This window comes from Pyrus communis, chromosome 9 (genome assembly GCF_041283825.1).
Source record: "Pyrus communis isolate YQ-2024b chromosome 9, ASM4128382v1, whole genome shotgun sequence".
Classification (NCBI taxonomy): domain Eukaryota; kingdom Viridiplantae; phylum Streptophyta; class Magnoliopsida; order Rosales; family Rosaceae; genus Pyrus; species Pyrus communis.
In genome coordinates this window covers 245,060-266,939 of record NC_142573.1, presented here as the reverse complement: position 1 = coordinate 266,939, position 21,880 = coordinate 245,060, and the positions used below count along the sequence as shown (strand labels likewise).

The 21,880-nt window shown below is 39.6% G+C and overlaps 5 protein-coding genes and 1 non-coding gene across 6 annotated transcripts; 3 read left to right on the top strand and 3 right to left on the bottom strand.

Moving 5' to 3' along the window:
* Window positions 1–91: 91 nt before the first annotated feature.
* LOC137739198 (B3 domain-containing transcription factor FUS3-like) lies at window positions 92–3,682 on the top strand. Its single transcript, XM_068478745.2, has 6 exons — window positions 92–1,244; window positions 2,378–2,467; window positions 2,596–2,696; window positions 2,818–2,864; window positions 2,973–3,049; window positions 3,145–3,682. The coding sequence occupies exons 1-6, from the start codon at window positions 897–899 to the stop codon at window positions 3,433–3,435; spliced, it is 954 nt and encodes a 317-aa protein (XP_068334846.2). The 5' UTR covers window positions 92–896; the 3' UTR covers window positions 3,436–3,682.
* A 168-nt stretch (window positions 3,683–3,850) lies between these two features.
* Window positions 3,851–3,923, top strand: TRNAK-CUU (transfer RNA lysine (anticodon CUU)). The gene has a single exon. It is a non-coding gene; the product is annotated as a tRNA-Lys (tRNA).
* Window positions 3,924–4,278: 355 nt separating this feature from the next.
* On the top strand, window positions 4,279–7,844 carry LOC137739151 (V-type proton ATPase subunit C). The gene is made up of 11 exons (XM_068478661.2): window positions 4,279–4,606; window positions 4,716–4,784; window positions 5,033–5,160; window positions 5,274–5,373; window positions 5,724–5,791; window positions 5,880–6,021; window positions 6,208–6,324; window positions 6,527–6,652; window positions 7,016–7,099; window positions 7,184–7,263; window positions 7,436–7,844. The coding sequence occupies exons 1-11, from the start codon at window positions 4,493–4,495 to the stop codon at window positions 7,536–7,538; spliced, it is 1,131 nt and encodes a 376-aa protein (XP_068334762.2). The 5' UTR covers window positions 4,279–4,492; the 3' UTR covers window positions 7,539–7,844.
* A 161-nt stretch (window positions 7,845–8,005) lies between these two features.
* On the bottom strand, window positions 8,006–11,372 carry LOC137739152 (mitochondrial phosphate carrier protein 3, mitochondrial). Its single transcript, XM_068478662.2, has 6 exons — window positions 10,815–11,372; window positions 9,807–10,168; window positions 9,640–9,683; window positions 8,747–8,961; window positions 8,540–8,664; window positions 8,006–8,448 (listed from the first exon to the last, which is right to left on the bottom strand). The coding sequence occupies exons 1-6, from the start codon at window positions 11,118–11,120 to the stop codon at window positions 8,388–8,390; spliced, it is 1,113 nt and encodes a 370-aa protein (XP_068334763.2). The 5' UTR covers window positions 11,121–11,372; the 3' UTR covers window positions 8,006–8,387.
* Window positions 11,373–12,633: 1,261 nt separating this feature from the next.
* Window positions 12,634–16,544, bottom strand: LOC137739154 (pentatricopeptide repeat-containing protein At3g26782, mitochondrial-like). The gene is made up of 2 exons (XM_068478663.2): window positions 14,566–16,544; window positions 12,634–14,459 (listed from the first exon to the last, which is right to left on the bottom strand). The coding sequence occupies exons 1-2, from the start codon at window positions 15,481–15,483 to the stop codon at window positions 13,416–13,418; spliced, it is 1,962 nt and encodes a 653-aa protein (XP_068334764.2). The 5' UTR covers window positions 15,484–16,544; the 3' UTR covers window positions 12,634–13,415.
* Window positions 16,545–18,131: 1,587 nt separating this feature from the next.
* LOC137739596 (uncharacterized) lies at window positions 18,132–20,907 on the bottom strand. The gene is made up of 2 exons (XM_068479219.2): window positions 20,038–20,907; window positions 18,132–19,167 (listed from the first exon to the last, which is right to left on the bottom strand). The coding sequence occupies exons 1-2, from the start codon at window positions 20,584–20,586 to the stop codon at window positions 18,451–18,453; spliced, it is 1,266 nt and encodes a 421-aa protein (XP_068335320.2). The 5' UTR covers window positions 20,587–20,907; the 3' UTR covers window positions 18,132–18,450.
* Between the last annotated feature and the right edge of the window lie 973 nt (window positions 20,908–21,880).

The window sequence follows — 21,880 nt, the reverse complement described above, 5'->3', positions numbered from 1 at the left end:
TGAGTAAAATAGTCCATGGTGTGAGTATTACACCGGAAACTCTCCTTCATCCCTACCATACGTAAAACTCTCTTGTTCGTCTCTCAGAGAGAGAGAGAGAGAGAGAGAGAGAGAGAGAGATGCCATTGAATTGATTACACAGTTGCATGGGGAGTCAGAACTTTTGCAACACCTGGAGGTTCATCTCAGCCCAACATTGCTGTCTTCACTGTCCATCCGTCACTCCTCCGTTGGCCACTCTCCAACTACCACCACCCCCCACCTTATCCCCTCCTTCCCCTCCCCCACCATCCCCTCCACACTTCTTAACACTAACCATGGTTTGATCATTAAGTTAACTAGCTAGCAAGGTTTAATAAAAATAAACAAAACCATGAATGCATATTGCACATTTGTCATCCGACCCAGAACAGGAGGTCCTCTTTTGTAAATTGCTCCATTGCGAACACCATAGCTAAACCCTAAATCTGGCTTTTTCGTCCATACATTAATACATACAACCCCATTTGCACATAAACAATGAAACAGATGTGAAAAAAGAGAGCAAAGAAAAACTTTTAGAAATCATGATAAGACTAAATGCAGGCTGCACAAATGTCACTGGAAAATCAAGGATACCAGCAGAAACTTTATTCTCCAAAAGCCCTTGCCAAAAATAGCAAAGAAAACAAGGAAAATTAAACAAAAATTAAGAAAAAGGTAGCAAATTAAGCTGGGAGTAGCACACACCTCCAGAACCACCTAGCTAAGCTAGATATATATACTTCTCTTTCCAAAGAGGTAGCCCACCCATTTCGCGACTGCCGAGCGTCCTTCACAGCCACTGTTACTGAAATCCAAGGTCCAACCTGTACTAGTAATTTCCTTTGCTTTTTAACACTTTTGCTTTTGGTTTAATGGACCAAACAGCGGCGGCAGCAGCTGTAGCAGGTGGCGGCCTTCGTGAGAAAACCGAGGCCTCTGGCTTGAGGGCAGGTGTAGGGGCTGAGCGCGGCCTTGTCATTGCCAAGGGGGACAAGGATAACCCGGATCACAAGAGTAAAGTTCACGGGTCGGAGCGGAGCGGATCGATCCATGACCTTGTCCGTGCTGTGACCAGTTTCGGTGTCCTCAGGAAGAAACGAATGACCAGACATAGGCGATCCTCCATTATCAACTTTCACGACCTCTCTTCTTTCGCTGCTGCTGCTTCCTCCACCCCCTCGCACGTGCTACCACCCCCCTCCACTCTCCCTCCTGCACGTGTGAGCTTCCTCAATTTCCCTTTCCTTTTCCCTCTAACTCTCATACGTATATAAATTATCAGTATTATTTGCTTATTAATTTGTTCTTCAAATTTTACCCTTCTTTGTTTGAGTTAAATTTAATTGAATTATTTTCTTATTTATTTGATTATTTTTCTGAGATTTATGTGCTCCCCCTTTGGTAATCACATGAAATCTGATGTTTTACTTTTCGGTCCATATGATCTGACAATGTTCCATCAGATGTATGTTAATTTGATTTGTATTTTTTGCTTGATTTTCTTCCATTTATTTTTTTTTCATTATTTTAATTTTTTTTTTGTTACAAAGACTAGATTGATTTGATTGACCTTTTCCTGGACTGGATATATGACCCTTCACACTTACAATTATTCACTCTATCAAATTTTATAAATGGAGTTTCCGGCTTCGTTATAAATGTTGTGATTTGGATGATTAATCAAGGGCAATTGTATGTTTTTCTTTGGGGGGATTTCCTTCTGAAATATTAACTATTTTATTTTACTTTGTAATGATATGTTGGTTCAATGGAATCAGTCGGATCTAATATTTATGAACTTAATCTATGTGATGACATGATCAGGTTGGGCACCAACTGTATAAATCTACTGATAGAAAGATGTATGTCAACGTACATTACGCATATAACAACCTTTACTAATTAATTTGTCTGTGTTCGAAAGGAGTCCCCATAAACCCCCTTCCCCTTAGATATCGATTCTGGGGAAACTCTATAGTACGAATTTGTCATATTCGATATGAACATTGTATAGTTAAATAACTGTTCGATTGATGAGTTCACCTTTTTTTTAGTTAAAAGGCCGAAGAATTGAGGAGTTCACTCTTTATAGTAATGTTTGATGAGCGAATCTTAGTTGGATTTATTCGTATTTGATATAGAATACCTAATCTAGCTTGGATTCTAGATTCTGAAGGTTCTAACTTTGCTAAAATGCTAATAATCATTTGATTTGTTGTCCAAGACATGACATGATAGAAAACATTGCACCTTTGTGACTTGTCACTTATCTCAAGACAAGTTTGTTCGATGCATATTTTTTTTTGCCTTGGTCTGATTTCAATGATATCATGAATGAATCTGGATGCTTCAGGTAATTGATCCAACACAGTTGCGATTTCTTTTCCAAAAAGAGCTAAAGAATAGTGACGTGAGCTCTCTCAGAAGAATGATACTCCCCAAGGTAATTACTCAATATGTATCGCATTTGTAAATGGCACTGGCCAGGATATGAATAGTATCATGCTAACTAATTGAGCTATTAAAGATTCATATGTATATGACAATGCCAAATCGTTTACTTAATCGCAGAAAGCAGCCGAGGCTCATCTCCCTACCCTCGAATCAAAGGAAGGAATGCCAATCAACATGGATGACATAGATGGTCTACATGTTTGGAGCTTCAAGTACAGGTTTGAAGCTCCTCAATATCTTTAACGAGTTCTCTATTCCTTTCAAGCCCCGATCAATTTTCTGGCAATTTATGATTGCACAAAAAGTCATCTACTTTTGTTGCTTTTTCTAATTAATCAGGTTTTGGCCTAATAACAACAGCCGAATGTATGTACTTGAAAATACGGGTACATATCTCTGCCTTCTTTCCCTTTTATCAAACATTTGGTTCTTAATCTTATATTGGATTATCAATCTTGTAATGTTGATTTTTTTTTTTTTTTTTTTTTTTTCAGGTGAATTTGTTAATGCACATGGCTTACAGTTTGGAGATTATATCATGGTTTACCAAGATAATCACAACCAGAATTATGTAGGGCGACCAGACCATTATACAGTTCAAGATGATTTGATCATTAATTAAACAGACGCTAATTAAGTTGTTCTTGACCGTATGTGCATTTGCAGGTCATTCAGGCAAGAAAGGCATCTGACCAAGATCATGTATACGGAGACATAAGTGGTATGAACATTGCGGTGAATGACCTCTATATGCAGGAGTCGAGTTCGTTTTACATGCCGAATATGGAAGAGGATACGACTGCGGGCTTGTCATTTGTGTATGACACCACCAACTACTCAAACGACTCTCTGCTTGATTTTTCCGGGGGATCAATGATGACAAACTACTCCAGAAATGGGTCTCTGCATGAAAGTTTTGGATCTGTTGAGAACTTGTCTCTTGACGACTTCTATTAAGTTTTAGCGTAAACTAATATATGTGCAATATCAGTATAAGGGGCATTGCATGCAACCATATGAAAATATGTAGCCACCTAAGTGAAAGTGACCAAATGAGTCTGACTCTCTCTTTTTGTACCTTTGTATCGTATTTTGACAGTTGATCGTTTGTACCAATAAAGGCAGGAGCGAGTGTAGTGCAAGTGTATAAACTTGTGACATGTATTTTGTTTAATTTTCTGGATAGATTTATGATATCGGTTAATCTCCCAATCTTCTTGCATAAGAAACTGAAATGAGTATTGAATATGTTAAAAGATTAACAACATATGTAATTGGAACGAGTAATCTTGTTCCACAGATCTAACATTATCTATGAATTGACTCATGCTTAACCGTTGATTATGGAATTTTGTCTAACGCCAGATGGGCAGCCCGTCTAGCTCAGTTGGTAGAGCGCAAGGCTCTTAACCTTGTGGTCGTGGGTTCGAGCCCCACGGTGGGCGCTTCTTTTTTATTATTTTGGCGGGTTCCTATGCCTTCATTTTTACCCGGTTATTGGTTTTTTTTAATTTTTTTAATATTTTTTTTATCTTGCTACGAAGAAATGAATGAGGATCTTCAGAGGTTTTTGAGTATCCTCAAATTATGTTCGTTCATCGTATATTATGCAGTTAGTTTTAGTCACGTATTATTTATATTTAATTTTAAATAAAAATATTTAAAATAATTTCTAACCAATGTATGATTAATGAACATGATTTAAAGATCTCATTATCCGAGTATTCTCATTCCGAAGAAATAGGCAATTATAGAAGTTGTGGATGAATCAGGATGAGATGGCACAATCTGATTGGCCTATTAGTAAATATATAATTTTGGCAGGGAAAAAGAAATCAGGAATTAAACACGAAAATAGAAATCTACAGAAAACAAAAGAAGGAGAAGCAGCACTCAGCACTCAGCACCCAGCAGAGAGAGAGAGAGAGGGAGTTTGAGGAGCGCCCAGCAAAAGCACAGAGCAAGCTGCGAGAAGGAGAGAAGGGTGAGCGGATTGATTAGGTGGGTGGATTGAATGGCGAGCAGGTATTGGGTGGTGTCTCTGCCCGTTCAAAACTCAGCGTCGTCTCTATGGAACCGTCTGCAGGAACAAATCTCCAAGCATTCCTTCGACACTCCCCTCTACAGAGTACTTACTCCTGTTTCTCTCCTTCTTCTGATTTTTCAAGATCTGATCTGATTTTTTCCAATTCATTTATCTGCTCGTTTAATTTAATTGTATCAAACACTTTTTGCAGTTCAATATTCCTAATCTCCGTGTTGGAACCCTGGATTCTCTTCTCTCCCTCAGCGACGATCTCTTGAAGGTATTCTCCCGATTATTGTATTGATAATTTGGAATTCTGAAACTTGTTTGGTAGCTTAATATACCAATAATTATCTTTTTTCAATGATAATTTTCAGACATTTTATCTTATCCGATTGAAATCTCATTGCCTGAGAATACTCTCTTTATAGTTGTTGAAATCTAATTTGTTGCAATTAGAATGCAATTTTTTCTTCGCTCCGATCTGTAAATTTTAGTTTTAATTTTGTGATTTTTGGCAATTTGTAGTCCAACAACTTTGTAGAGGGTGTTTCTCATAAGATCAGGCGCCAGATCGAGGAGCTTGAGAGGGTTTCTGGCGTGGAGAGTAGCGCTCTGACTGTCGATGGAGTGCCTGTCGATTCATACCTCACCAGGTATTAATTCACAGTTCAATGAGATCAATAATGGACTTGACGTGTGGTGTTTTGGTTTATCTGTGGTCACTGTCTGTGACTGAGTTTTGAAATTTGGATTTTTGTTGTGGTAGGTTTGTTTGGGATGAAGCTAAGTATCCAACAATGTCGCCTTTGAAGGAGGTGATAGACAGCATACATGGTCAAGTTGCAAAGATTGAGGATGATCTCAAGGTAATGCTTCATATTTTTTGCTTCAACCTGATGAGATGTGAGTTTCCTAAAACTTATTGGAATGATAAACTATACATACTCCATAAGTTGTAGTCACTATAAGCATTTCTTTGTTGTGATGAGGGGGCCCAAGCTGTTGCTGTTAAAGGATGGAATTTATTGGTATAACAGATGATATTTGTTGCTGGAGAAGTGAATGACTATAGTTAATGGCGCTGAGCCTAGTTTCTCCAGCTCTTTTCATTAGTTTGTTACCCAAACAAACAACTTAATGATAAGTTGGATTTAAATATATTTAGTCCGACTCTTTGCAAGAAAAATAAATCACCATTTTATGACTCGTATGTTAGGTTCGTGTAGCCGAGTATAATAATGTCCGCAGTCAACTGAATGCTATCAATAGAAAGCAGAGTGGAAGGTATAATATTTCTATAACTCTAATCTTTGCAATAGTATGACCTATTTTATTACGATTCTTGGTTTACTAATCTTTCGGTGTTTTTTAGCTTAGCAGTTCGTGATCTTTCAAGTTTAGTGAAATCAGAGGACATCATTGTTTCAGAACATCTAGTGACCCTCCTTGCAATTGTTCCCAAGTACTCTCAGAAGGATTGGCTATCAAGCTATGAGACCTTGACTAACTATGTGGTATGATTTACCTCCAGAGCTTTTTACTTCAGCTGCTACTGACACCAGGTTATTGCAGTTGGTTGGAGATAGTTGATGTACATCCTATCTTGCAAAGTTTTGGAAGAACAGCTAGCACTTAATTTTTTTATGTTTATTGCAGCCTTCTTCTTTCAGTCTTATTTGATCATATTAAGCATTTTTCAGGTCCCTAGGTCCTCCAAGAAGTTATTTGAAGATAATGAATATGCTCTTTACACTGTAACACTGTTTAATCGGGTTGCAGATAACTTTAGAACAAGTGCTCGTGAAAAGGGGTTCCAGGTGCGTACTTTTGTTTTTTGAACATGCTGTTCTGATTTCCCATGAAAGTTGCAAAAATGAATCTCCTTTACAGTTTATGCAAATATCAAATCACTGATCTGATAAATGTAACAGCAATAGAGATATGCAAATATCCTAGTTCCATTTTTTACACTCCGAGAAATTTTATGACTGACTCCTGGTTCTTTATCATGTGGTTCAGATTCGTGATTTTGAATACAGTTCTGAAGCACAAGAAAGTCGAAAGCAGGAGTTAGAAAAATTGGTGCAAGACCAAGAAAATTTAAGAGCCTCCCTTTTGCAGTGGTGCTATACCAGTTACGGGGAGGTAATTTTTGCTTCACTCAGTTTACTTTGTTCAAGGTTATGTCACTGGCCGTGCAATAAAAATGTAGCAAAATTGCGGTAGCATGGGTCATGTTGTGATAGACAGTGGTATTACTTGTGGGTGTCTCTACCTAGTAATCTTAAATTAAGGATTCCCCTGATGGCCTTATTTGAGTGGCCTCCATGCACGATGCCTGCTTTTTTCTCTCTCTCTTAGTTACAGTTTTCCAGAATTATTCTTGGTGGAATTGTTGTACTATTATTATCGTATGTTATTAATGCTATTGTTGTATCCTGTTTTTGCATGCCCTCCTACGACAAATTTGGAAATTTCTTACTCAATGAACTAGTTTCTCGCCTGCAGGTTTTTAGCTCCTGGATGCATTTTTGTGCTGTACGTGTCTTTGCAGAGAGCATTTTGAGATATGGTTTACCACCAAATTTCTTGGTAAATAAGTTTCATCTGTTGTCACTGGTTTACGACCAAGCATTTTCTCTTGACTAAGCATTGGATATTCAAATGAAATTTCAGGCATGCGTGCTAGCCCCTACTACAAAAGCCGAGAAGAAAGTCCGTTCAATCCTTGAAGGATTGTGCGACAGTGGCAACAGGCAAGTCCATAAGCTTTCTTTATGTTTGTTTTACACAAAGGGAGAACCTAACTCTTCCATAAAACAGAACTGACCAATTGTAATCCATGCTAAGAAACCTTGTGTGATGTGCTGTGTGCTTTTAACGCATCTCTCTTACCTTACGTCCTTGATGTTTTTGTCAACAATGCAGTACCTTCTGGAAAACTGATGATGAAGCCGGGGGAGGAGTGCCTGGTCTAGCAGGTGATGCGGATGCACATCCATATGTTTCATTCACGATCAATCTTGTTTGAATGGGCGCTTGATTATCCCTGTCAGAATCTGAGGATCTTTTTGGACGACAATAACAGTGGACGGGATAATTTGTATATTAGCATTTACAGTCGCATTCTTTGTTTATTTATTTATAATTGCTGCTCTGGGATTCTTCGTGAGGGATCCTTTTGTTTTGGTGCTTAAAACTTGGTAGTTTTGGGGCTCTCCGTACTAATAATATCTGTAGAGCATGGAATTACAGTTCTTGGCTGTACCTCCATTTCTATAATTATTTGAAAGAAGCGATGGGAATAATATCTTTGGGTTTTCAGCCCTTTGACATATTTCGTTCAGTGCTCTTGCGAGGATGTTTGGCTTTTACACATATTGTTCTATACTTTCGAGCGTGTTTCTCCCATTTCTGACCTTCAATCCAAACTTGCACTTATGTTTCGACATTGGATTAAGTTAACGCTTTAATCTTACAAGAAATGTGGAGCAAGAATTGCCTTCGAAGAACAGCATGAACCTATTTCAAATCATTTCAGTTGGAAACGATAAACAAAAATCGTATGCAGGCATAATTCCCATGCCTTTCGATTTTGGGATGGCAAAGAAAATACCCCATCTAACATTATTTTTTGTCGCCTACACTCGACAAAGGGTGACTCCCCACAACACCAACATAAAATTTCAAATTCATACCTCATCTAACTACAAATACGTCTTTTAAAAGAGGATGAGAGCAAAACCATCCCCAAATGCAAAAGAAACAATACTCCTGTTTGAAGCCATTTAAGCAACTTCAGCAATCCTATGCTTATTTCCTATGACAAATTTTCAGTTCCAAAAAACAACAAAGTCGATGCGGTTGATCACCCAGTGGTTTACACCTTAGCAAGCTCGGATGCAGCAGCAACCGGAGGGGGAGCACCGCCAGTTGTTGGCCTGAAAATATACCGATTCACAAAAATTTACCTAACCATGCATTTACATAAACTAATAACAAAACAAATTGTTGCAGGAAGGAATGACTTACAGTCCGACGAAAACTTTGAATGCATCATAGATACCCCACTGAGCTCCAGTAAGAGTTCCAATCATGACAATACGAAGAGGAAGCCCACGGGTAAAGAGACCGATCACTCCCATCTTCTTGACAGCCTGCACAGCCAGAAACCAAAACAATCAAAACAGAGCAAGGAAGAAAATGTACTAGAACAAATCCAGAAACCATAGCACTCACATCACCAACTGTTGCTCCTTTGGCATTGTTGAGGAAGGAGACAAGATTGTCAGCAGGATGAGATACAATAGCACAGAATACACCAGCCACATATCCACCAGCAAAACTTATACCAAGCTGCAAAGATTTGGAGCACTCGCTCTTAGGTCTAGGGATGGCATATTTATAGATCATCTCCACAATAGTCTCAAAGGAGGCAAACTTCATCATGGTGTCTGCAAGAAAGAACAAGTAGGTAAGTAATCAGCATACCAAAACAAGAAATACAGATTAAAGATCATCAAAACGCAAGTACGCAAATTCAGCACCTATCAGGCAAGTTTCAGAAACCTCTTAAAGAAAATGTAGAATATAATAGGCAATTTGCTGAAGATAAATCTAAACATGGCCCACACAAAGCTTCAAGCAAGAAATATTTGTTTTAATAAATGACAACAGAAGGCTACACCGAAGGGCTCAAAACCCAAATAAGAAGTAAACATGGATCATAAGATTATATCTAAAACAAAAAAACATAAATATGGCTATTTTTTGTGGCCGGAAAATTCATCCAATCTACCTACAGCTAGAAAAATGCAACAATATCATGACCTCAATTGCTTATTGTGCAAACAATCCATGTAACTTGCAGAAGCATGGAGGAAGATGAGAAATAAAACAACTTAGAAACTTCATAATAGTAAACATGACATAGAAGTAGTATTCAAAAGTTCAAAACTACAGCTTTCAAGTTTGTGGTTACCAATTGCATCTCTAAAATTATCGCTTTCATGTTTAAAAGGGGTTCCCCATATGGTGCATCAGGATACAATCGAATAATCCTTTCAAATCATATGCAGTTCACATGAGTATCAGGATAAAGACGGTCATGTATTCAAATCTTTCCAACTTACATGGGATTTGACGTCCCCATAGTGGAACAATACCCTTGTACAATCTGAAATTGAAAATTATTCACATGTTAATCTTAGCGACGGTAATTTAGTTTGAAACTGAAAGAAACAAAACAGGCATCTGTGTGTAATAAAAAATATTACAACAATGATGCAGTACAACTTACCCAAGAGCACCTTCTGATCTGACAAACTTAGGAAGTCCATCTGACAAACCTCTAGCAAATCCAGGCTGAGTTTGCACACGGACCTTTACTGCCTCAAAGGGGCAAAGAGCAACATCGGCAATGACCTCAGCAGATGCAGAACCAGCAAGGTAGATCAAGGTCTTGTACTTGGCAGCAAACTCTGGTCCAGCAAGGTCAGAGTAGTACTTCTTGAAAAATTCATAGAATCCAAACTTGCAGGCACCCTGAGCACTGTAACCAAGGAGGGTAGGCACCCATCCCCTGAAAAAGCCCTTAACCCCCTGCTCCTTGAGCAGAACTCCAAAACCAGATGTGATGCTTTTGTATTTTGCGGGATCAATCTGAAAAATCAATAAATAATACCCGCATCATCAATCAAATTATCTACCTTCACCATTAAATAAAGTGAGAAATATGTGCACGTTACAAATGTCTCTGATATGAACCAAACAAATATCTTACATTGACAGCCTTTCAAAGCAAAATAACAAAATGAAGGAATCAATATAGAATGCCAAGCAATCAATCGATACAGAATTAGACTGAAAATCAATAGATCAAAGACTCAAAATATAATAAAACAACATGATCGAGAGGGCACAAATAAAGAATTAAATAAAATCCCTAGAATTGTGAAAATTCCACGGAATTCAGATCCAGTTCAGATCATGATGCAGTGGAAATAAGAGCCAAAATATACAAAATTCACAGCCAATATGTGAGCCACGGATAACAAATCACAGACCTGAACAGTCCAAGAACTTAGGAAAGATATCCGAATAATTACATACATACATACATACACACACACACACACACACACACACACACACACACAGATACATACACAAATGAAATGTTACGGGCAAAACCGAAGAAAAATAGCACAGATCTAATCAGATAAAAGAAGCAATTGTATGATAAGCATAGATAATCAAAATTAAGTCAGAGATAAGAGCTCGGGGAAGAAATAGCTAGGGATCTGACCTGCATATTGCACTTGACGAGGTCAAGGGGAGTGACGGCCGTGTGAGTGAGACCACAGCTGAGAATTCCTCCAAAAGTACAGGCAGCGTAGAAGGAAGGCGAGTACATCTCGATCTTCCCCAAGGGCTCGCGGGGCGACGGAATGACGAGGCCCTTCCTGGCGGAGACTCCTTCGACGGTGGCAGTCGGCGTGAAGCCGCCGCTAGGCCTGGCGTAGAGCATCTTCTCCAGCGCGATGGAGGACGAGGAGCTATAGAGGAAGCTCGGGATCAGAGCCTTACGCGATTGCTTGTCTGAGAGAGCCATGGGAGAGAGAGTGATTGATTGCTCTGAGATTTGGGAGATGAAGAAGGAGAGAGAGAGAGAGAGGGAAACGGAAGAAGAGAGAAGGGTATTCTCTCCCAAACTCTCGCTGCCAGATGCTTTTGCTAGAAATGGGGCGCTCCTCTCCTCTCCTCTTGCCCTTTTTTATTCCGGTTTTGGCTATGCGCCTATTGGTCCGACGCTAGCTCAACCCTCGCATCATTTCCACGACATGGAGAGAATTTTTATCATGTGACAGGAACACGGATGGTACATCTATATGTATGTAAGTGGTAAAAAAATTTATATTTTAAGTTATTAACTTTTTAACCCACATATTCCATCATATAATAACACATAGTGTATCACCTCGTGTAACGATCACATTGAAAAATCTCTCTATGACATAACCATGTCGATCGCATTTATTTACTATTATACCACTCAGCGTGGCTGACCTTTTGGCAATTTTTGGGCCCGGCGGCCATCAAACTAGGTCTTTTCACTCTTTCTTTTTTATTTGTTCGGGTACCAATTTAGGTTTGTTTTGGTCAAATATCAAAGTAGGCATTTGAATCGATCTTCTTCAAGGAATGATGAGCTGTAATTATATGCTGTTTTGAGTAATCGAGAAGGTCTCTGGCGACTAGAGAAGTGAAATTGAAAATCAACTCGGGTTACAATCAATCTAATTCATGTTTTTTTTTTCGAATATTTGATTGCATATAGTAATGTATTTACGATATTTTTTTTTTAAAAATTTTTGTATGTGTTAGTAAAAATTCAGAATAATTTCAATATTTAATTAAGTAAACATACGCTTAAGGATAGTAATTTAAGAAGATGATTTTATACACATACTCTTTTTTATATTTCACATATAAATTATCTCATTTAGTCATTTTTAATTCATTCGATCCGTTGATAAAAATTGAAAATCTTGTAGAGAAAATGAAAAAGGATAACACCGCCCATGTAAGAAACTGGCAGAAAAAGAAAACGCCTTGGAAGAGGCATGAATAATGCCAACCCATAGAAAGGCATGTATAGGGAAAATCAATAGATATGGTATTTCCAATTTGCAAAGGCTAGTGTTTGACTTACTTGTTTCTCTACTTACAATTAACAAATTTTTATCGTTTGATCATTATAATCGAAATTGTTTATTTTTCTTTTTCATCATCTAAAATCTTATATGCAAAAAATTATTCAATTTAGAGATATTTTAGTCATTCGTATGCATAAAACAAATTGATGATTCATGATGATGCTACTTGTTACTAAAACGTTGATTGGTTTAATATGTATGGATAACTAAACGATCTCCAAATTGAATGGCTTGTTACAAAATTAATCTTTAGATGATGACAAAGAAATGAACGGTTATGATTGTAATGTTAAAACTTCGTTAATCATCAGCAGGGAACAAGTAAGTCCTCCATGGGACACAAGCATCCTTTGGCAAATTGGCAATTCGCAAACGTTACTTTGGTTGCGTAGTCAAAGTATCACACCCTTTTGATTTAGAAAAGAAATATCATTAGTTATTTTCCTTCCCGGTAAATTTCACTAACTTCCATTATATATACGCACTTCTTCTGAAAAATATGTCCACAGCCCGCAGAAATCAAAATGAAACATATGAAGAGTTGAAAAATGAAATGCAAATCGAGTGTTATTTGAAGAACTGAACGATCAAGGCTACATGTGGATACAAAGTCGATGAAACATATGGTCTGGTTGTTCCACTAGCTTTTCATCTCCACGCCATAGCTCACGAATTCGCTTGCGAATCCCCAATGCATAATGCTGAAGTTCTGGTTCACTAAACAAATCCAAAAACATTAGCAACACCGGAAACAGCAAAGGAATTGTCGAATGTCTGAAGATGCTCGATTATAGGCTTTGATTCCTATCCTCATTCTACTACTCAGAATCATGTGGTCGGTCGAATATGAAAGTGAAAAATGAGGGAGCCCGTTGAGAGGTAGATTCCGGAACTTGGAAACCTTCATCACCTTAGTAAGCCATCATCTTTTTGAGCATGACAAGTATCCCATCGGTAGAGTAGTGATTTGTGGTTCTGTTTTTTGACCAGAATCCTGGTGAAGGCTGATCTATAATTTACTCAGTTTTCTGTTAATCAGAAACAATCTTATCAGAAGTGGCGTTCAGTCTCCCCAAAACTGATTATATGAATGTTAGTCATAACATTCATATACAGCCATTACATGCTATATATTGCTCAACACCTTCGAGCCAAATTTGCTTACCAATCGCCATCTTCTTACAGAGCCATCACCAATAATCTCCACAAGAACACAACCCATCCCTGAAGTGATGAAACCGCTTTGAATCTCTGACCACAATTTCCCGATCAACAACCTTTGTAATCAACTTAATAACAGTATGACAATCGGCGCAAACTCGGAGATTCTTGATTATCTGAATCGTTGCACCAGGTACAGAATTCATGATTCCGAAGGCAACAGCCAGCTTCTCACTATGTACTCTTAGGACCATTTCCTTCTCTTCCTCATCAACATCATGAAGAACTGAACTGATATTGGGTGCATAGCCAACCTCTTGCAGCTTGATTGTCAGGTTTTCCAGATACTCGTAAATCTTCTCACGCTGAGGATGCTCTCTGTCTCCAACCAAAAATAAATGCACAATACCTCTCAGTTCAACCAAACTGAATCCAGGAGGTTTAACCAACCCACGATTCTTCATCAGTATTCTCATCCTCTCAACATCTTCCCATCGCCCAGCATCGGCATATATATTTGAAAGCAAGATGTAGTACCCACAATTATGAGGGTCGAGCTCAAACAGTTTCCTCGCAGAAATCTCTGCAAATGTCACATTTTTGTGTACCCTGCAAGCCCCAAGAAATGAACCCCAGACTACACAATCTGGCCCGATCCTCATTCCCTTTATTAAATCATAAGCTTTGCTAAGATCACCGGAACGTCCAAGAAGATCAACCATGCACCCATAGTGCTCAATTCCAGGTTCTACACCGTATTCGTGGCTCATGTTATTAAACCAATACCAACCTTCTTCTAATAGACCAGCATGGCTGCAAGCATTTAGAAGTGACACAAATGTTATGTAATTTGGTTTCACACCATCTCTTATCATCTTATAGAAGACCTCCAATGCTTCTTTGGCATGGCCGTGCGTTCCATAACCTGCAATCATGGCGGTCCATGTCCTAACATTCTTCTCCTTCATGCAATCAAATGCCTTTCTTGCCAAGTCAACTCTACCACATTTGCAGTACATGTCGATAATAGAGGTAGACACTATCACATTCTCTTCCAAGCCCTTTTTCAGAACCTATAAACAAAAAGACCAAAGATTGCATTAGTTATGAGAGCCTACAGTAATAACCTATTCCACAGAATGCGATATGATATAAAGGGCTTGCGAGAAATTTGAATACCTGATCATGTATAGACTTCCCAACTAGCAGAGGCCCAGCATGTGCACATGCTAATAACAAAGCAGACAATGTCACCGCATTGTAGCAGATGTCACCATCCTTTGTCATCCCATAGAAGACTTGCCATGCCTCGGAAGATAATCCACTCTGTGCATAAGTTGCAATCATGGAGTTCCAAGAAACCAAATCCTTTTGGGACATTCCATCAAACACCTTTCTAACAAGACCGAGCTCGCCGCATTTGGCATATGCATCCATCAAAGTATTCCCTACCCGTAAATCCCCATCGAAACCTCTCTTAACCACCAACCCATGAACACTTTGGGCAAGTCCCTTACTCGATGCGCGAGAACAAGCCGACAGAACAGAAACCAGAACAACAGGATCTAAAGAAACATCCTCATTGTCAATGTCCTCGATCAACAACTCTTTAAAGAGAGACAAGGCTTGGCAGGCGGCGTCGTTTTGAACACACCCGGTGATCATGGATGTCCAAGAAACCACATTTCTGTAAGGAATTGTATCGAACAGTTTCCATGCATCCGTCAATCGACCGCACCTGGAGTACATATCGATGAGGGCAGAGGAGACAAAGAGGTCGGACGCAAAGCCGAAGACCAACGCCTGCTGGTGAGCTTGCTCGCCGGAGTGAAGGTCCAGCAAAGCCGAGCAGGATTTGATGGCGCAGGGGAAGGAGGAGCGGTTTGGTCTGAGGGAGAGCTTTCGCATCGACGAAAATGCCCGGAGGGCTTCGAGGGAGTCGCCGCTCCGGGCCAAGTCGGCAATGACGGAGTTCCAGGAGGCGACATCGTTTTTGTCGACGTATTTGTTGAACCAGGTTGTGAGGTGGGGGTTGTTAACTGTGACCGAATATTGGTGTCTGCTCACGAGACAAAAACTCGATTTTGAAATCTTCATTCATTCATTCATTCTTCCCCCGGCGGATTTTCGTGGCTTTGGATTCCCGCTGAGCAAACAAACTGGTCGCAAATATGAGATCCTTTTGGAGCTGTTGACATGAAAGCTTTTCCGCCGCCCTTGTAAAGTCGCACATTAGTCAACGAAATGATTGCAAATGTTGTGACAGATACGTCCGTCATCTGTTAGTCCCAAATAACGCCGGCTCAATTTGTCATCGATAATGTGTTAGTTTTAACGTAGGAACACCGTGTTATCCAAAATATTCAACAATATCGATACAACATGAACATTCCCAACAATATGGATTATACGGACTGCACGTCAGTTTTTCGACGTTCTTTCTGGCATAACTAACCAAAATGATCCATAAAATCATGAAAAGTACAGAAACAGCAAATTACAAGCCATACGTTCGTTCCTCATCCTAAACCTGAGCTTATTGAGTCTAATAACACCTCTGGCATAATTACAACTGATTCAAGTAGTTACGCAGCATTGGCAAATTTGAAGAGAAACAAGGTAGAAAGCCCTGCACCAAACATTAGAGCACCGCACTGACAGTCGGAGTTGGGGTTGGCGGATGAAACTTTGCCAACGAACTGGCCAGAGCTCGGGACTGGTGCAAATGCATCTGAGGAATTAGAAGCTTCATCACTTGGAGAAGGGAAGAAGGACGACATATTGTTACTGGGTGGATTTCCATTTGGTAAAACCGATGGAGAAGCTGAAATCGTTGGCACCACACTCGATGACCTGCACAGAGCATGTAAATTAGCAAACAAGATGGCTGTGCATAAAATTGCAGAGAATTTACTGACAGACAGAGCCATTAATTTCCACAGATATCTCTGGATTTTAGGCTAGTTGAACTGAACTCTGAAGTGGGGGGGGGGGGGGGGTTCAACTTCGATGTTCAATGTGTGTGTGTGTGTGTGTATGTTTATAAACACATCAAGCTATTGATGAGTGAGTGAGTGAGTGAGTGAGTGAGTGTCACTGTGAGTGCCACTGTTACTGCCTCATCTGTGACTGTCTGTTGTAGTCACGGGATGGACAGCAGCACTTTCAATTCTCTTTTGTTCTTATTTATGGAAATCAACCTTTTTGTTTTCTCTTTCCCTGTCGTGTTTATTTGCCAAAGTAAAGTTAGATACCAATTAGCTCGTGGTTTAATGCTAATTGTCTCCGCTTGGTAAGAGGAAGGCTCATAATTGAGTTATGGAAGAAAAAAAAAAAAAAATTATATATATATATATATATATATATATATATATATTTGTGATGCGTTTGGAATCTGATTGTAGCTAGGATATAGCCATAACATGCTGCATAATGGATTGCCTTATTTTTATGGTCAGAAATGGTTAGGCAATGCGATTCGCAACTGTCGGCTGCAGCTGCCGGCCCCATCCATCTATAATCCACGATCCATCCCATGTGAGAGTTGTTGGTGTCTGGTGACCCACGCACCGTACCTGTGTGTGTCCTGTCTGATGCCACTTGTTACAGAAACTAGGACAAGTTACTCTAGCAGTCTAAAATAACCACATGGCCTTTGCCTCTCTCTTTACTTTTCTCTCTCTCTAACATGGTTTTGCATACAAATTCACCCCCGAACGATCATGTAACTTTCGATAACTCCTCTCATTTGGAAGTGTTTTTATTGGCTCGTTTGAAAATGCTTTTAAAATAATTGAAAATGTTTTTGTGAAATTAATTTTGAATTACTTTTGGAGTGCAGAAAGCACTTACAAGTGCTTTTACAAGATCTACTTGGATTTTTACCAAAAATTGGTTTCTAAAACATTTTCATCAAAAGCGTTTTTATTTATTTAAAAACACTTCTAAACAAACTCTAAAATAACTTAAAGGACTTTGAGTAAAAAATGTTATTCTTAAATTTCAGGTAGACGGCCCATAGACTCATTCCAACAATATTGATACTGTCCCCACTTGGTCACCTGCTCAATCCGTCAGGTGTGAGGTTTTAATATAAAAAGTCTCGGTATTAGTTAGAGTGTGGTAATTCTATTTAAAAGACTTATTCTCAAGCTCTATGGCCAATGTGGGACATAGGAATTCTAACACTCTCTCGCACGTGAGACCCTATTTTATGGGTCACACATGGAGTTCCACATATCGACAACTATGTGGAGCCAAGCTGGGGCTCACCAGTTCGCATTGGGCCAATGCACGTGGCATCTGTTGGCCTACATGGAGCCATGTTAGGGCACATCCATTCGAGCGGGGCCAAAGGGGACCCACCCATTCATGTGGATGTATGGGCCCATCTCCTAGCTCTGATACCATGTTAAATTTCAGGGTAGACGAACATGGGCCTACTCCAACAATACCGATACTATCTCTACTTGGCCACCTACTCAATCTGTCAGGTGTGGGGTTTTAATACAAAAGGTCTTAGTATTAGTTAGAGTGGGGTAATTCTATTTAAAAGGCTTGTTCTCAAGCTCTGTGGCCGATGTGGGACATAGAAATTCTAACAGATATTGAGTCCAAAAAACACTTGAAATGTTTCTTACTGAAAAAGAAAAAAAAGAAGGATGCATACATAAAAAAGGAAAAGAGCATAACCAAAACCCAGCTCAGATTGTTCCAACTGAGATTTAATGTATATAGCTGATAAATGCATGAGCAAAGTTTATGAATTACGAAATTTCTTCAAAATATACAGGAAATACATGATTCTTCACACCATCTCCTGTAAATGCTACAAATCAAAAGAATCACCCGATACAAGGATCCAACTCCAACAACATTTCATTCTTCTTTTGCGGAGTTGAACAATTCGGAAATAAATATAGCAAATGTTACAACAAATGGCAGGGTATTGCATATTTTATGCAAAAATATCGTGTTTTGTGACCTACTGATCCCGGGAATGAAACTTCATTTTCCCATCGTCGGTATAATGTAACAAGTTATGATACTCCGAGTCTCTAACCACTACATAAGCCTGAGGTGTGCAGTATCATTCAACCTCTTTATCTGCCAACCTGTTCTCCATGAATGCTGTAAAACTGTCACAGAAGAGTCTTCTATGCAAAGCTTATGTGACATTAATGGGCTGCATCCAAGGATGCCTGTGAGGAGACATTTGATTGGCACTGCATGACTGAATATACCAACACAAGACGCAGAAGAGGAGCTTCTCCCACTTAAATCATGCGGGGAACTTTGGTGAGTGACGTCCTGGGGGGAAATTTCATCCTCAACCTCCTGAATTCCAGTTGTAGTCACAACTTGTAGCCTGCTCTTACCAGACTTTTTCCTCAAGAGCCCCTGCCGCTGCCTGTGAAGCAGATCCCAGTTAGGTGGAGGGAGCGAAGGCCCCTCTCGGTCATGAACTGAGTTGGCTGATACATGAGAACTATGGTGTGCAAAGCCTTGACTCTCACTCTGATTGTGTGATGAGAATGAGTAGAATGCTCTCGACTTTTCAGGAAGCCCAAGGACTGTCCCGTTTAAAAAACTAACCACTTGAAATTCCACTTGCCGAAGTGACTCTCCCGATGGTGCAGAGAAATCAGGCTGAACTCTTTCGATGAAGCTCAAAAGTTCAGCTGTGTATATTTCTGATCGGGGGCACCCCTCCCAATCCCCCTGACTCATGTCTGCAAGCGCATCTGAAGATTGTATCTGTCCAACTGGAAAGTTCATTTCCTGCATGATTTATAGCCCGACAAAATTAATTAGATACATGTAAAACGTATTACACTATACCTTGCATTATCTCTTTAGCTGCTCGTATCTGGAAACAATATCTACAAAGCAGTCTATGTCACATCGTCAGCTGAAAGGGGAACCCACTTATATGATTCTTGATGAAGAAGAAAAGGAATCAAAGGGTTGGGGACCTAAAACTTAATGAAGGAGAAGGAGGAGGTGAAGGAGAAGTCAACCAAACGGAACACTATCAAACCTGACCTGACTTTCTAATCCAGAGAATTCTTTTAGTCAAAAAACTCAGGGTCATGATATATTCTGCCAAAATGATTCTGATTCCAATTATACTCCTACTCATTCTTGGATATTCATAGTTCAGAACACATTACTTGGACTAAGAAGCCATGTCTTAAAAGCTACGAGCCATAACTGCGACAGCTTCTACACCAGTCAAGTGACCGAGCAAACGAGGGACCGTGACAGTAGTGATGCATATAGCACTTATAGCTTTCATTCTATCCCACAAACCCATTAACTCGATGTGAGGAAGCTTTTCATCCCAAATATGCGTTGTCAGCTATACAAATCCTTACATGCACCGTGAGTTACCAATTGCAAAATCTACCAAATTATAAGCTAGAAGGCTTGAAACGAAAAAATCATATTCAGCAAATAGTTGACGGACAAATTCACATATCCCTCTCTCACTGATAAGTGAATATTATCGAAATTCGGACATAAGTAAAATTCCTATAGGCATAATTCGATGCATAATTCATAGTCAGTTTTCTAAAATTTGCAATGCACAATCAGAATTCTAAACTCCAAGCCTTCAACGACATGAAACAAGTTCAATTAAAAAATTACCTGACAGACGGAAACCGCCATGGAGCGCGCACGATCCAGAGGAGATGAGTAAACGGCACTGAAGCTAACCCTCTGGGAGTTCAAGAAAACCGCCAGGGCCCTGGCCTGGCGCTTGCCATTGGGAGTCAGAGCCGCCTGCGGGCACCGTCCGCCCACCAAATCGGGCCTTAAATTCAACTCGCACTCGCCGTGACTAATCAAAAACACCTCCGTGACGAATCGGTCATCCTCCATGCCATTGGACGAGAAGCTCCGGGAGAATCCGGGAGGCAGGGGCAGAGGCGAAGGCGGAGCGAGGACGTTGTAGGGATCCCACACCTTGATGGAGGGTCCCAGGCGCGGGGTGCCCAAGGTGGAGAGCTGAGGGGAGAGAGGGGATGCGGATGCGTGGCAAAGCATCTCGGGCTCTTGTTCTAGAACCTTCTTGATCAAATCCTTGTCCAATTCCAATCCACTTCGAATGCTGGGCTCGCCATTGATGCCGTTCTCTTCCTCTTCTTCTTCTTCGTCTTCCTCTTCGACCTCTTGTACGGACTGTGTGGCGCCCATCAATATACAGAGAGAGAGAGAGAAGTGAGATCTGCCGGCGCACCGATTTGTGAAATTAGATCTGCTTCCGCTTCTGCTTCTTTGTGTGGTTTGACTTGTTGTATAAATGATATCAACACTGTAACTAGTATTGTATTATAGGAATGTTGGGATGGTTCGACGTCAGTATGAAAGCTGGACAGACAATGCTATCCCTCCTGTCCTCCCCCACCTCTTATATGGTATCCCAATCAATGTCAATACAACTTCCGCTTTTTCTCTCTTTCCCTTCCTAACATTCACACGAAACGCAGAAATTACTGTTATCAAAGCTCAACTGTTGAAGAATCAACTTCAACTATCAAGTATGTTCAAAGGAAGCCTCATACGACGTCGTATTCCCCCTTGGACTACCGGACCTTAACTCATTGGTTAAGCCTTCGTGATCGGCCCACTTAGTGATCGGCCCGTTTATTATCATCTTTTTTGTTCCAAATGGAAACGGTCACTTGATGATAAGGGCGCATGATTCTCCTTCATTTGTCCCTCTTCATCCCACTTTTCCCCCTCCGTCCTTTTTCATTTTTCATTGATCTCATATACGCAATAGTTATCAAATGGAAGCTGGTTGTAGATGCAACCATTAACAAGCAACATAACTAAATAACAAACCATATAACTAGTGATATATGGTTCCCTTTTTAAATGTTGAAAGATGTTTTAAGTTTGAATTTACTCATTTCATATTCCTCGTGTGGTCCGTGATCGTCAAGTTTAAGCTATCCAAACTCTTTCATCGTATCTCTCATAATTATGAACAATACAAAATTAAGCTTGGCGTTGATGCTTACTCCACCCAAGCCTAGCTAGTTAGACTAGTATCCTAGAATAGAGAATATATATATTCAGATTAGCTAGTACGCGAGAAATTTTGTAGGTCTATGCATGTCCACCATCAATATTATTACGTGTTAGATTTTATCACAAAATGTTTCGATGATATTAAGAGTGAAAACTCCTATATATTAATTGTATACTATTTTAACATTACCGATGTGAAATCCTATATTGCAACAGTACGTATTTTAATTAACACCCATCGATCATTACAACCTCCATAATCCATATAGTAATAGTATTTATATTCGCACACGAAATACATGCAATACCATTGATCCACGCATGCATGCATTATACATATGTTGCTCCAGTTGCTAGTGTTGAACTACTTTAATTACTAATGATCATGCATAACTGGGGTTTGTTAATGACAAATTAATTAATTAATTAATTAGTGTTTAATCAATTGTTTGTA

Bases quoted from the DNA above. Each gene is read 5' to 3' on its own strand.
- LOC137739198 (XM_068478745.2), top strand. From the start codon at position 897: ATGGACCAAACAGCGGCGGCAGCAGCTGTAGCAGGTGGCGGCCTTCGT. The intron at 1,245-2,377 runs GTGAGCTTCCTC...TGGATGCTTCAG, and splicing joins CCACTCTCCCTCCTGCACGT to GTAATTGATCCAACACAGTT. The intron at 3,050-3,144 runs GTAGGGCGACCA...GTGCATTTGCAG, and splicing joins ATAATCACAACCAGAATTAT to GTCATTCAGGCAAGAAAGGC.
- LOC137739596 (XM_068479219.2), bottom strand. From the start codon at position 20,586: ATGGGCGCCACACAGTCCGTACAAGAGGTCGAAGAGGAAGACGAAGAA. The intron at 19,168-20,037 runs GTAATTTTTTAA...TAAATCATGCAG, and splicing joins TGGCGGTTTCCGTCTGTCAG to GAAATGAACTTTCCAGTTGG.
- LOC137739151 (XM_068478661.2), top strand. From the start codon at position 4,493: ATGGCGAGCAGGTATTGGGTGGTGTCTCTGCCCGTTCAAAACTCAGCG. The intron at 4,607-4,715 runs GTACTTACTCCT...CACTTTTTGCAG, and splicing joins TCGACACTCCCCTCTACAGA to TTCAATATTCCTAATCTCCG. The intron at 6,022-6,207 runs GTATGATTTACC...AGCATTTTTCAG, and splicing joins AGACCTTGACTAACTATGTG to GTCCCTAGGTCCTCCAAGAA.
- LOC137739152 (XM_068478662.2), bottom strand. From the start codon at position 11,120: ATGGCTCTCTCAGACAAGCAATCGCGTAAGGCTCTGATCCCGAGCTTC. The intron at 8,665-8,746 runs GTGAGTGCTATG...CTGGCTGTGCAG, and splicing joins AAGGAGCAACAGTTGGTGAT to GCTGTCAAGAAGATGGGAGT. The intron at 8,449-8,539 runs GTAAGTCATTCC...GTATATTTTCAG, and splicing joins TTCAAAGTTTTCGTCGGACT to GCCAACAACTGGCGGTGCTC.
- LOC137739154 (XM_068478663.2), bottom strand. From the start codon at position 15,483: ATGAAGATTTCAAAATCGAGTTTTTGTCTCGTGAGCAGACACCAATAT. The intron at 14,460-14,565 runs GTATTCAAATTT...TTTTGTTTATAG, and splicing joins GGAAGTCTATACATGATCAG to GTTCTGAAAAAGGGCTTGGA.